The 14,000-nt window shown below is 41.8% G+C and overlaps 1 protein-coding gene across 5 annotated transcripts in view; it reads left to right on the top strand.

The window, feature by feature from the left end:
- map3k7 (mitogen-activated protein kinase kinase kinase 7) overlaps nucleotides 1–14,000 on the top strand; it is a 162,939-nt gene that overhangs the window by 114,708 nt on the left and 34,231 nt on the right. For 4 of the 5 annotated variants that reach the window (XM_085997408.1, XM_085997410.1, XM_085997412.1 and 1 more), the window contains one exon: nucleotides 610–690. The exons of the other annotated variant lie outside the window; for it this stretch is intronic. In XM_085997408.1, the coding sequence (XP_085853534.1) occupies nucleotides 610–690 (81 nt within the window). The remainder of the gene's footprint in view (nucleotides 1–609; nucleotides 691–14,000) is intronic. 5 annotated transcript variants of the gene reach the window in all.

Below are 14,000 nucleotides of genomic sequence, written 5' to 3'. Positions count from 1 at the left end.
GTGCCAGGAATACATTAGCTAGCTTTATGTTTACTAATTTCAAAAATAATTTAAAGAAAATAAATTACTTGCCCACGGCTAAATGAAGTACCTGACATGACACCAAAACTAAAATAACATTAAAAGATTGTCAAATGGATTTTAGACAACTTTGTGCTAAGTTTTTTCCCAAAATATTTGTCATGCAGACTTGATCCAACATACTTGCTCCATGCCCTAGCCGTATCATTACTTATGTGGTACACTGCACTACATTTTTTTTAAACTTTGCTATTGGAATTTAACATTGTGAGTTGTGTGTTTGTATGTGTGTGTTTAGATTTGAGGTCTGAAGAGCTGCCTTTTTGGGTTTTTCCACGGGTTTTTCAATAAATTGTTTTGTAAACTACAAAGTTGGTTGTTCTATGCTTTAATTGTGCTTTCATGTGCAATGAGTCTGGGTAAAGTGTAACATTTTTGCCTTTGCATGGTGCCTTGTGTTGTGCATGAACTGGTCCCATGTAAAATTTTTGTTTCTGTGAAGAAAGCCGCATTGTTCTAATTTGTAATGCGCTTCGTACCCTTTGGAGCTATTTGTTGCATGCGTACCTGTGTGTGTGTATTTTGCAGCCCGTCCAAAGCCAAAACGAGGCCACCGTAAAACTGCTTCATTTGGCACCATACTGGATGTTCCTCAGATCGTCATATCAGGTACCAGTTCTAACTACTGGGCTGGCTGGCTAGCTGGCTCACTGCTGACAAATATGGTGCTTGAATGCTTGTTGCTCCAGATTACAGAGAGCCTTGTAGAATTCCACATAAGCCATCAGAGTTTCTAATTTAATCCTTTATGAATTAAACATTGGAAAGTAGGAGGTAGTGGTTTTATTGTTATCCAAATTAGTTGAACTGTACGTAGTTCCTCTCTGATAAAATTTCAAGTGCTGGCAATAACTTTGCGATGCTACTTGTGTATTTTAAGAACTGAATTATAAACATTTTGTATTGGGGGAGGGGGGGCAACAGCATTTAGAGCAAAATGGTTGAATATGTGGCACAATAGATATCTACCTTTTTTAAACTTGGGATAAAATCCTCCCGACTGCAAAAGCACCACTTTGAAAATGTTGAGTCTGCAGGATGCGGCATTATTGGAATAAACAATCTATTTTTGGTTATGCTGCAGACCACAGGTGGCCACTTAACCTAATGTGGCACAGGCCCATCTGAAGGGAGACTACTACTACTACTGTTGGACAGGAATTCAGTAGTAGCAGTAGTACCGTCAGCTCAGCAGTGATGATGGGGCCGAGTGAATTAACTCCACTGTTGTCTGTACTGAACTAGCCTGGCCACTTCAGTCATCTGTATCCCATTCTTTGACAAGTTACTGTTGGCATTGTCTATCCAGTGCTCCCTTGGTTTTCCTCGGCTTCTTGTTCCCTGTACCTCTATGAGATCCATGAAAGGTATCCTATCTGCATCCATTCTTTCAACGTGCCCATACCATTGCAGTTGTCTTTCTTGGATCTTCTTTACAAGAGTTGTTTCTTTTACAAGAGTTGTTTCTTTTCCAAGCCAGTTTTTGTTTTATAATTTTTGATTCTTTGCATCCTGAATACTTCCAGTATTCCTCTCAACCAACTCATCTCTGTCGTTAATATCTTTTGTTCATCAACTTTTCTCATGTTCCAGCACTCAGATCTGTATAATAATATGAGAATAACTATTCCTTCATAAACCTGTGCCTTCATTTTTACTGAAATATCTTTTGCCTTCCATATATTAATCTACCAAAAGCAGCAGAAGCAAGTCCAGTCCTCCTTTTAATGTCTTCTTCACAACTCCCATTCTCTGACATTAACCCACCAAAGTATACAAACTTTTCCACCTATTCAACTGCCTCCCCTCCAACTGTAATGTGTACATCTTCCTGATGCTTCCCAAATGACATGACCTTTATCGTCTTTGTGTTGGTCTGTAATCCATACTTTCTACTCTCCACTTATGACCTCTAAAACTGAATAAAGAGTAAGATACTGTAAATCACAGTTGACAATATAAAACTGATAATGTAATAACTAATGTAAGGAATAAACTACTAACGTGAAATAAAAACATAAATGCTGGAAACACTCAAGGTCAGGCAGTATCTGCGGAGAGAGAAACCGAGTTAACATTTCAGGTCAATGACCTTTCATCTGAACTGAACTATTAGCCTGTATTCATATATAAAAACAACCACAGTCATTGTGCCATCCTTGAATGCATGCATTGAGGATGAATTGACAACATAATTTATAAAACTATTCTCTACTTCTGTACCCAACATTGAAAAACTCCAACCTTTAGCTTAAATCTAAAAACCCTGAAACTGTATTCCTCATAGCGTATAACTGAACAGAATGAACATCTGTGAACCAATGGAAATGGTTGGCTGCCCATGTCCAAGTCATGCCCGAGACAGGCAGGGAAATGGCAATAACATGGATATGCTGCACCTTTACTCCTAGGCAACAAAAATTGATTCCAGCCTGAGTTAGGTGAAGTGGTAGACATTAAACAAGAGGCCATTCTGAAATTTCATGAAAAATATAATGTTAGGACAAATGCTTTGGAGCTTATAATATAACGACCTTCTGTCCCATATTTTGGTATAAGTTATCTGAACATTTCAGTAAATAAATTGTAAGCAGAAAATTGAGGGGTTCCTTTGGTCTAAAAATGGCCATCATGAGCAAGCATCCCGAGAGAGATTTAAATATGGTATTAATGTTCTTTATGAAGCCGTGAGACGGTTTAACTTATTTTAAAGGTGAGCTGTGGGTGTAGAATATTACACGCCATTCTTCATTGTGAATTAATTTGGGAGAGGTCATGCTCTTGCTGAGCATTTCTTTAAAAATCTTAATGTCCTTAACCATAGTGATCATAGCTCAAGGTATTGGAAGATAAAATCTACAATGTGACACAAGCTAGCTAAGATGGCAGTTCTAACTGTTTTAAGTATAGTTGTCCTAAATTATTTAATGTATGGTTCTGCTGCAATTAAATTTATTCTGGAGCAAGAAGTATTTTTCTCCATCTTAAAAAAAAAAAGCTTTTCTCTGCTTGATATTTGAGCTAATGGCAGCTACACCTGCTAATGTAATGACCAAATTATGTGAGTGTGTCTGTGCTGCATCTGCATGACCTCAGTGCTGTGTGTTTTATGATTTGCTTTGTCTTGTTTTGCTGTGAATTGTGTAAGCATTGTGTGGTTAGAAACTGATTGAGGTATGTATTCACAAAGCTGTTAAATTGTTGAATATTGAGTACTGCAGTAACATTTCTACATCTGTCCAAAGATGAACTTTATTTCTTTTATTTTTTAATAAATTAGCCAAATATATACTACAAACAGATGCATGCTTACTGTGCCTGTACTTCTCACTTTTTTACGTGAAATCAGCTTCTTTCAAAAGAACATAGTTTTTAGAAGCATAATAGTCTTTCATTCTGAGAATTGTGCGGTGCTGACCTTAAGGATGCAGAATTATTTTTTGTGAATATATGGTCTCTGTTTCAGGCATATGGTTTGGAATGCAAATTCTTTATTTCTGTGTTTTGTAACTTTGAATTTGATTTGCTAATATTTTGAGTTGACCATGAATGTTCATTTTGTTTACTGATCACAGACATAATGGCTTTTTTATTGATGATGTCTGTTTGAGAAAGTTATTATGTCTACAATATTTACTATTGCAAAGCTTCCTTTCCAATCCAAGCCTAAATATATCATAATGCTTTGTCTTATCTTGAAAGTATTTCATTCAAACTTGTGTTGATATGTCCTTGCAATATCTGATATTCTGTCTTCCGCACAATAGGATGCTAGCCAAAATTGAGGTGCATGGAATTGCAAAACTCTTGAGGCATTGGTAAGGAACTAGTTAGAAGGTAGGAATCCAAGATAAAAGGGATATTCTCTATTTGAGCAGTGAAAAGTGGACTCCCAGTAGAATGTTTGGGAAGTGAGGCCTGCATTTGTCGATAGATTTTATTCAACTAGTCAGATCTGCTAAGCTAGGAGGTATAGTGAATTGTGAAGAAGAAATCAGAAAATTACAGAACTATATAAATTAAAAGAATGGGAAAAATTATGGAAGATGCTGTTTAACAACCAAGTATAAGGCAGTAAGTACACTTTGAATGCAAAAATGGCAGAAGGAAGTATAGAGATGACTGTGATCCAGCACTCCCTGTTAGAGCTTGCAGGGAGCACACCGCAGGGAATTCTGAACGGTCAGCTCATGATTTCCGACGATCTGCTCCATGCGAGTGCTGGATTCTGCAATTACTGCTTGTAATCTAAATTGAAAGGTACTAGGGGTGTGGATGAACAAAGCAATTCAGGAGTTCTGGCACACAAAGTCATTAGTCAATTTAGTTCACCAGTACTAGTGGAGGAGTGAGCTTCATCACAAGAGGATTAGGATGTAAAGGCAAGGACATACTGGCCCCAGGGAAAGTCCATTGACAGTGATTCACAGGATGACTAATGTGGTGACGTGAATGACTTAAGATGAGAGACCGAGTAAACTTGAATTATATTTTCTGGAGAGAGTGAGCTAATTGAAGTGTTTAAAAAGATAATGGATGGAATTGACTGGATAGACATGCAATTTGTTTTTCTCTAATGAGAGAATCCAGTACAAATGGTCATTATCTTAGAATTCTTTGAAGAGGTGACAGATATAATGGATAGGGGAAATGCAGTGGATGTGGTGCACATGGACTTTCAGAAAGCCTTTTACTTGGTGCCACACATGAGACTATTGAAGAAGACTGGGGAATTATGAGAAGGATAGAAAATTGTATTTAAAAACTGGTTCGAAGGGAGGAAACAAAGAGACGGAATTAAGGGAAATGTCTCCGTTTGGAACTGTTTCGTGGTGTCCCACAAGGTTCTCCTCTGGGACTGCTTCTGTTCACTGTACACCTCAATAATTTGGATATAGAGCTGGAGGGTATGATGTCCAAGTTTACAGATGATACTAAAAAAGGAGGCATGGTAGATAATTTTCAGCACCAATGGAAGCTACATGGGGAAATTGATAAAATGGTGGATTGGGCAAATAAGTGACAGATGGAATTCAATATCAGTAAATGTGAGCTGGTACATTTTGGTAATGATACTTAGAATGCTAGAATCTATTATTAGGGACGTGGTAACAGGGAACTTAGAAAATCATAATATAATTGGGCAGAGTCAACACTGATGTATAAAAGGGAAATTGTGTTTGACAAACCTGTTAGTTTTTTGAGGTTGTAACTAGCAGGGCTGATGGGGGGAACCAGTGGATGTAGTGTATTTGAATTCACTAGACTGATTCCTGGGATGAGGGGATTCTCCTATGAGGAGAGCTTGAGTAAACTGGCCTATATTTCCTGGAGTTTAGAAAAATGAGGGATGACCTCATTGAAACATATAAAATTCGTAAGCGGCAGGGTAGATGCTGGATAGATGTTTTCCCCTGGCTGGGAAGTCTAGAACTAGGAGCCACAGTCTCAGAATAAGAGGTCAGCCATTTAGGACTGAGATGAGGAGACATTTCTTCAGAGGGTGGTGAACCTTTGGAATTCTCTACCCCAGAGGGCTGTGGATGCTCAATCATTGAGTATATTCAAGACAGAGATTCATAGATTTTTGGATACTAAGGGAATCAAGGTATATGGGGATCGGGCGGGAAAGTGGAGTTGAGGTAGAAGATCGCCGTGATCTTACTGAATGGCGGAGCAGGCTCGAGGGGCCAAATGGCCTACTCCTGATCCTATTTCTTATGTTCTTATAAAAGCTGGGAGATGTGGAAGAGTAGAGGGATTTGGAGGTTAAAACAGCAACTCAACTGGATAAGACTATAAAAAAGCTAATTAAGTGCTTGTTTTTTGGGTGAAATATAGAATATGAAAGGCAAATTGTAATGGTGAATCTATTATAAAACTTTAGTAGGTTGCTTGGAATACTGTGTGCAGTTTTAGGCACTGTACTATAAGAAGAATGTTGACACAATTGAGAATGTACACTAGTGATTCTCTAGGTGTTGCCTGGTATGAGGAACTAAAAATCCAAAGAAAGACTTGAAAAATTGGGGCGCTTTAATTAGAACAGTAGAGATTAAGGGTTGATTTCATAGAGGTGAGTAAAATTATGGAAGGATGGGACAGGATATATAGAAGCAGACTGCTTCCTGTGGTTGAGGGGCTAGAATGGGGGGACATTGATATAAGATTAAATTTAAGAAATCTAGAACAGAGAGTAGGATAATATTTTTTACACCGTGGATTGTGAAGCTGTGGAATGCAGTATTGGAGCGGGCTCCCAACCCGCTGGCAGTCATTTTGATTTTGCCAGCGGACCCGCCCTCTGAGCGCTGGCAAAATCGGCCTATTTCAACATTTAAGAATAGGTAGCTCGGTGGTTGAAGGAAAAGAGGATATGGGAACAGGGTGGACACATGGGATTAGGACTACTGCTTATGTTGTGATGGATAAACACCAACACTGACTAGTCGTTCCTTCCAGCAGAATGAGGAGGTTTACGGAAGTTCTCTTTCTCAACCTCCAGGAGATTTGTATAAATTGAAATTCTCAACAATCTGTGTGACACCATGAAAAAGTTACACCGAATGGGAGTAGTTGAATCCAATTTCTACTGCACGTGCTGGAATTTCTGTTTTTTGAGGGGGGGCGGGGGGAGGTGGGTGGAAGAGTGAGTACGGTAGAGTTTTCTCTTTAGTTTTAAACTACTCCAAAGGTGAACTAAAATGTAGGTTGATATATTGCATGTCATGACCCTGATATGATCTGTGGTCAACCAAGTACTGTATTGACTGAAATAAAAATAGAAAATGCTGGAAAGTCGGGCAGCACCTGAGGAGAGAGAAACCGTTAACGCTTCAGGTCGATGACCTTTCAGCGGAACTGGAAAAAGTTAGATATGTAAGCAATTTTAAGCAAGTGCAAGGACAGGGAAAGGGGGGGAAGGAAGGAAAGAACAAAAGGAAAGGTCTGTGCTAGGGTGGAAGGCAAGAGTGATTAAGTGACAAAAGGTATGATTGTACAAAGCAAAAGGAGATGGTAATGCGACAAGAAGCAAGAGTAATAGTACTGTATTGACTAACCTTTTGGTTGAAGAGTCATAACCCTTGGAGCACCAAACATCTATAACTGCCACAGTTGTCTTCAGTACAGTTAGAAAATGCTATACTATATGGTGAGAAATTAATTAGTAATGGCAGATTTATTATCGCAAAAATCAAGGGGGAAAGGAGTCCTACTTGAGACCAGTATTTTCTCCACCCAATGAAAATTGATGTTCAGTTCTGTGTTTAATTCTGCTCAGTGGGTCTAAAATAAGGTCATTATTTTCAACAATTTCTAGCAGTACAAACTGCTGATAAAGATTCTTTTTTAATGGGAACTGACATTTTCTGCAGTTTTTGATTTTAAAGAGTATTTTTGGCATTCTTGCCATCTTGCATCCATACCAGTCATGAGAGCACATTCCGTGTTGCACTTTCATTGTTCATGTTCTTGCATGGCATTAGGTACAAGCACAATAGGTTAGCTAGCAAATTTGAAGTTTTTACCTGACCTCAGATTTTCACGGGTAGCAAAAAGATGAAAAGGAATGCAAAGTATGTTATGGTTAAGATTTTTTCTTTTGAATTTAATGTTGCTCCATTAAAGGAGATAATTCTAAAAAAAAATTATAATTGTGTAGTCTGGAAAAAATTAAAGTTTAATCATAAACAAAAATTCTGTGTAAATTTAATTGTAATCCCATTAGTTCTAGATCAGGTTTGGAAAATTGGCTGTAAGCTGTGTCATTGAAATGAATAGAAACTTGAAATTAAAGGTCGACTTTCTGGAGTGTGCTGTTATTAAACTAGCCAAAATGTTTAATATAAAAGTATAGAGCATACATTTGATCGAAGATGGGTTGATGCAAAAATTCAATCTTTTGGCTGCCGTAAGTCAACCCTAAACAAACATGGAATGCTGCAGCCCTTCTATGACAACCTCTGAGGATTAAGGGACAGCATCTGGCACACATTTGGCATCAAGGTGCCCCAGTAAAACTGAAGTCAATGGGAATTGGGGAGGGAAACCCTCCACTGGCTGGAGTCATACCTAGCACAAAGGAAGATGTTTGTGATGGTTGAAGGTCAATCATCACAGCCCCAGGATATTGCTGCAGGAGTTTCTCAGGGCAGTGTCCTAGGCCCAACCATCTTCAGCTGCTTCATCAATGACCTTCCCTCCAACATAAGGTCAGAAATGGAGATGTTCGCTGATGACTGCACAGAGATCAGCGCCATTCAAAACTCCTCAGATAATGAAGCAGTCCATGCCAGCATGCAACAAGACCTGGATGACATTCAGGCTTGGGCTGATAAGTGTCAGGTAACATTCGTGCCACAGAAGTGCCAGGCAATGACTATCTCCAACAAGCAAGAGTCTAACCATCTCCCATTGACATTCAATTGCATTACCATCGCCGAATCCGCCATCAACAACATCCTGGGGGTCACCATTGACCAGAAACTTAAGTGGACCAGCCACATAAATACTGTGGCAACAAGAGCAGGTCAGAAGCTAAGTATTCTGCGGTGAGTGTCTCACCTCCTGTCTCCCCAAAGCCTTTCCACCATCTACAAGGCACAAGTAAGGAGTGTGATGGAATACTCTCCACTTGCCTGGATGAGTGCAGCTCCAACAACAGCTCGACACCATCCAGGACAAAGCAGGCCGCTTGATTGGCACCCCATCCACCACCTTAAACATTCACTACCTCCACCACTGGTGTACCGTGGCTGCAGTGTGTACCATCTATAAGATGCACTGCAGCAACTCGCCAAGGCTTCTTCGACAGCACCTCCCAAACCCGCAACCTCTTCCACCTAGAAGGCCAAGGGCAGCAGGTGCATGGGAACACCACCACCTCCAAGTTCCCCTCCAAGTCACACACCATCCTGACTTGGAAATATATCGCCAATCTTTCATCGTCGCTGGGCCAAAATCCTGGAACTCCCTCCCTAACAGCACTGTGGGAGTATCTTCACCACACGGACTGCACCGGTTCAAGAAGGCAGCTCACCACCATCTTCTCGAGGGCAATTAGGGATGTGTAATAAATGCTGGCCTTGCCAGCAACACCCACGTCCCATAAACTAATTTAAAAAAAACACAGTTCCTGGCTTCTGAAGTCTTGCCTTACAGCTGAGGCAGTTGCCTCTGACTTAACTGCACAAATACAGGGACACCTCTTAATGAATCCACATGAGAACTAAACAGTAAAATTGGAAAAATAGACCCAAAGTGAGAGATGCAAGAGAAAAGAATTGTAGAGCAGAAAAGACTAAAATTAGTTAAAATGTCAATGAGTAAAGTGGACATTTTCTTTTTTTTAAATGAGAATGCTTTGAAAAGGGGCAGGGTAAGTAAAATAGTTGTTAAATGATTAACTTTATATTTGTATGTCTTGTATTATTAAATTCCATTAATCTGCTGAAATAATGCTGTGTGTTGCTGTTGGTCAGATTAAATGTGATCATTTGCTGTAATGTTCTTAGCTGCATCATCTTGACACTTCTTTCACCTTCATGGTACTGTTGACATTGAAGATTGCCTTGTGGGCGATTACAGCTATCAGCCCACATTTTAACTTTGTGGCACAGCATAAGCAGTATCTTTTTGCAACACTGATTTATGTTTTTGATTTTCAGCTAGTTGCTGAAAATATAATTGAAATACCCCAGGCATCTCCAAGGCATTATTGTGCTTTGGGTAATAGTACCTATTTAAAGTAGGGCAAGGTGGCAGACCTGAGTTATACTGCTGCTCCACATCGCTATCTCTCCAGGAAAAAAGGGTCTGTGAATGGTTGCTTACACTAGTGTGAAGCTCCATTCAACAACATCCAAATGTTAAATGTTAATGTTTGCAAAGAGTCTATGGTAGGTTCTTAGTTAATATTAAAAAGATTCAAAAAAACATTTTTTTTAAAGTTCCAGGCGGTACATTGAAACTCTTGGAAACTTTTTAAGCTTGCATCAGTTGCATTTGTATTACAACGGTGTGAAGCTGAAGTGTTGCAGGACTGTCTCCTTGGAGATGGTCTCAAACCACAGGAACAGGAGTAGGTCATTCAGCCCCTCGAGCCTGTTTTGCCATTCAGTTAGATCATGGCTGAACTGCACCTCAACCCACCTTTATTGTGTTTTCTTGTTCTGGATTCCCCTACTAGTGGAAATAGTTTCTCTGTATCTACCCTATTGAATCCCTTTATCATTTAAACATCTCAATTAAATCACCCCTCAACTTTCTAATCTCAAGGGAATTCAAGCTAAGTTTATACAATCTGTCCTCATAATTTAACCCTTTAAGCCCTGGATGCTCTTCCTGTCCCCGCTGGAGTCCCCAGGATCTATCCTTGGCTCCGTTCTAGTTCTCGCCTACATGCTGCCCCTCAGCGATACCATCCAAAACCACGTCAGGTTACGCATGTATGTTGATGACACCCAGCTCCAGCTCACCACCACCTCTCTCAACCCCTCCACTGTCTCTGATTTGTCATGCTGCTTGTCCAACATCTAGTCCTGGATGAGCAGAAATTTCCTTCAACTAAATATTGAAAAGATTGAATCCAATGTTTTCGGTCCCCACCACAAAGTCTGTTCCATAGGCACTGACTCCATCCCTCTGCCTGGTCACTGTCTGAGGCTGAATCAGACCATTATCAACCTTGTCATCCTAGTTAACCTTGAGATGAGCTTCCGACCACATATTCTCGCCATCACCAAGACCGTTTACTTCCAACTCTGTGGGCCTCTGTCCACCCCTGCTTCAGCTCACCTGCTGCTGAAACCCTCATCCATGCCTTTGTTACCTCTAGACTTGACTATTCCAATGTTCTCCTGGTCAGCCTGCTATCTTGCACCCTCCATTAACTTGAACGCATCCAAAACTCCACCCGTCTTCTAACTTGCACTAAGTCCCGTTCACCCATCACCCCTGTGCTCGCTGACCTACATTGGCTCCCGGTCCGGTAACGCCTCAATTTTAAAATTCTCATCCTTGTTTTCAAATCCCTCCATGGCCGCGCCCCTACCTATCTCTAGCCTCCTCCAGCCCTACAACCCTCCAGGATCTCTGCACGCCTCCAATTTTGGCCTCTTGCGCGTTCCCGATTTTAAATCGCTCCACCATTGATGGCTGTGCCGTCAGCTGTCTGGACCCTAAGCTCTGGAATTCACTCCCTAAACCTCTCTGCCTCTCAACCCCTCTCTCCTCCTTTAAGATCCTCCTTAAAGCCTACGGCCTAGAAATTCAGTGGGCTGCGCCACCTGTTAGCGCCTTAAGAGGGTGCTAAGTGGGTCGGAAGCCACTGGCCACGCCTCCTGCTAAATTCAGCGGGACGCTAATGGCGGCGCTAGCCGTTAGCGCTGCGCCGCTACTGATGACGCCATCGGTGTGCGCAGCGCCCCGCTAACGTCCCAATCGCAATATTTAGATGCGCCCCCTGCTTTAACGCCGGGCACTATTTGCGACCGGTTCAGGGGGGGCCTACCTGCGGCGGTAGAGGCGCTAATTATAGAGGTGCGGGGCGGCCATTTTTTTTGCTGGCTGCCTGCCAGCACCTCTCCACACTGCCGTCCCCGGCCTCCTGAGCCCCCCCGCGGAGTGCCGACTGCGTTCCAAGAGCCCGGCACTTCTCCTCGGTGCCGGGCTCTTTTGCCGGCACTCGCAATCCTCGATCGCGCTGCACAAGGCCCCTCCCCTTTAAGAAGGGGAGGAAGGCCTGCAGTACCGCAGCGCGTCGTGCCGCAGCGTGTGGCGCTGCGGCACGTTGCGCAGTGATATTCAGCTACAGTGCCCCAAGAGGGATGCGGGGCGCTCCCAGTAGCGCCGCGCTTCCCTCTGGGGCGCGCAAACTGAATTTCCGGCGGGCGGCCGCGACTGCTTCCGGGGCGCTACTTTTGGCACCCTGGCGAGGCTGGCGCCCCAAACGGGGCTATAGTGAATTTCTAGGCATACTTCTTTAACTGAGCTTTTGATCACCTGTCCTAATATCTTCCCACTTTTGAATTCCAACCTCCTTGAAATAAAAGGCAACGCCCATTAGCCTTTTTGATTACATTTGTACCTCTGCACCAGCTTTTAGTGATTTCTGTACATGGACACTTCAATTCTTTCTCAGAACTTTAAAAAAGAAAACATTATTCATGTATACATCTGCTTCAAGTTCTTTGGTCAATCAAAGAGCACTCACCCTAACCAAATGCACATTATGCAGTTGGGAGCCTGTTACATCATGAGCGGTACATTTCAATTGTGCTTGCTTAGGCCCTCTGGGAAGAAGCAGCTGATCTAGTTCTACTGCTAACCGAAACTGTCAGATTCAGCATTTTCCCCCCCCCCCCCCCACCTTCGCACCATACATTGTTTCGTTTCATTTTCAAGACGTTACAATATATATAATGGCCTTGAATTTGCGGTCGGAGGCTTCCCGCGGGGAAATGCCTCCGATCTGCAATTAAAATGCCCGCGTACCTGGTGGTCGGGAGGTACGGAGACTGGGCCTCTCCGGGTACTCTCTGGTAGAGGTCCACGTATCCCAGGGGCGCAGGTAGTTCGCAAGCACCCCTGGGATCACGTGGGCCGGCCCAACGAATGAAAGAAGGGGATCCCCATTCATACTTATGGGGATTCCGTACATATGAAATCCCCATAAGTATGAATGGGAATACCCCAAAAAATACATCTACACATCAAATAATTTTTTTTTTAATTACGTATTTAAAATTAATTAAAATGCCATTTAATTAAATATTTAAAACATTTATTTTTTGGAAAATAAATATATGTTTTAAAGGGGCTAAAAATAAACTTACCTTATTGTACAGGTTTTTTAATGTATAAATTATTGATAATTTATTTTTATGTTTTTGTAAACTCTTAATGCTGGTAAAAGCAGCCCTTGCGCCTTGCTTTTACCAGGCATAAGAATTTCACGGGCATTCACTGGGCAGAAGTTGAGCAAATAGCCCAACTCTCTGCCCGCAGATGCCCTTTTCCCGGGGATGCGGAGGATCTGTCAAGAAAATTCTTGATGTCGCAAGTTCTGGGTTTTCATGTCTAAACCCGGAACTTGCGGGGGCTTTACGTACCTTGTACGCATCCGTAGGGGCCGCAAATTACGGTCCAAAATGAACTTACTGTAGATTTTGATAATACAACAACTTGCATTTATATAGCATATTTAATGTAGTTCGGAGTCCTGTGGTGCTTCACAGATATGGAGGAGAGTGCATTGTTGCATTAAGGTTTCTTGAAGTGTTAAATTGGGATTAATCCCGCCATTAGACTTTTGCCAGGTACAGAGGTATTGTGCTCAACAAGAAGGACCACACCTGTAAGCGAGCCCTTGTTCCATATGAATCAAAGTGGGACATTACATGCACAGTTTCTGGTATAGAAGTCCATTTCTCTACAACTTCTGGACCTTATAGTGACCTCCAACGTCTCTGCCATTTTCTACAGAGACTTTATTCTTGATTCTAATATCTGGCTTGCTGCTGCATTCTCTGCTTTCTGCTCCTCATCTGGAATTTTTTCACTCTACTAAAGCCCTAAATCTCTCGATCCCTCTTCCCTTCTCCCCTTCTTTAAGACCCTCCTTAAAACCTATTTCTTTAACCAAGCCTTTGGTCACCTGTCCTAATAGAAACATAGAAGATAGGAGCAGGAGTAGGCCATTCGGCCCTTCGAGCCTGCTCTGCCATTCAATGAGATCATGGCTGATCATCCAAATTCAGTACCCTGTCCCTGCCTTCTCCCCATATCCCTTGATCCTTTTAGCCTTAAGAAATATATCCAACTCTTTCTTGAATATATTTAATGACCTGGCCTCCACCGCCCTCTGTGGTAGAGAATTCCACAGGTTCAACACTCTCTGGGTGAAGAAATTCCTCCTC

The sequence above is a fragment of the Somniosus microcephalus genome, chromosome 9, assembly GCF_052327205.1.
Source record: "Somniosus microcephalus isolate GS21.2 chromosome 9, FLI_Smic_1.0, whole genome shotgun sequence".
NCBI classification, from domain to species: Eukaryota; Metazoa; Chordata; class Chondrichthyes; order Squaliformes; family Somniosidae; genus Somniosus; species Somniosus microcephalus.
This window is presented reverse-complemented; position numbering and strand designations above follow the sequence as displayed.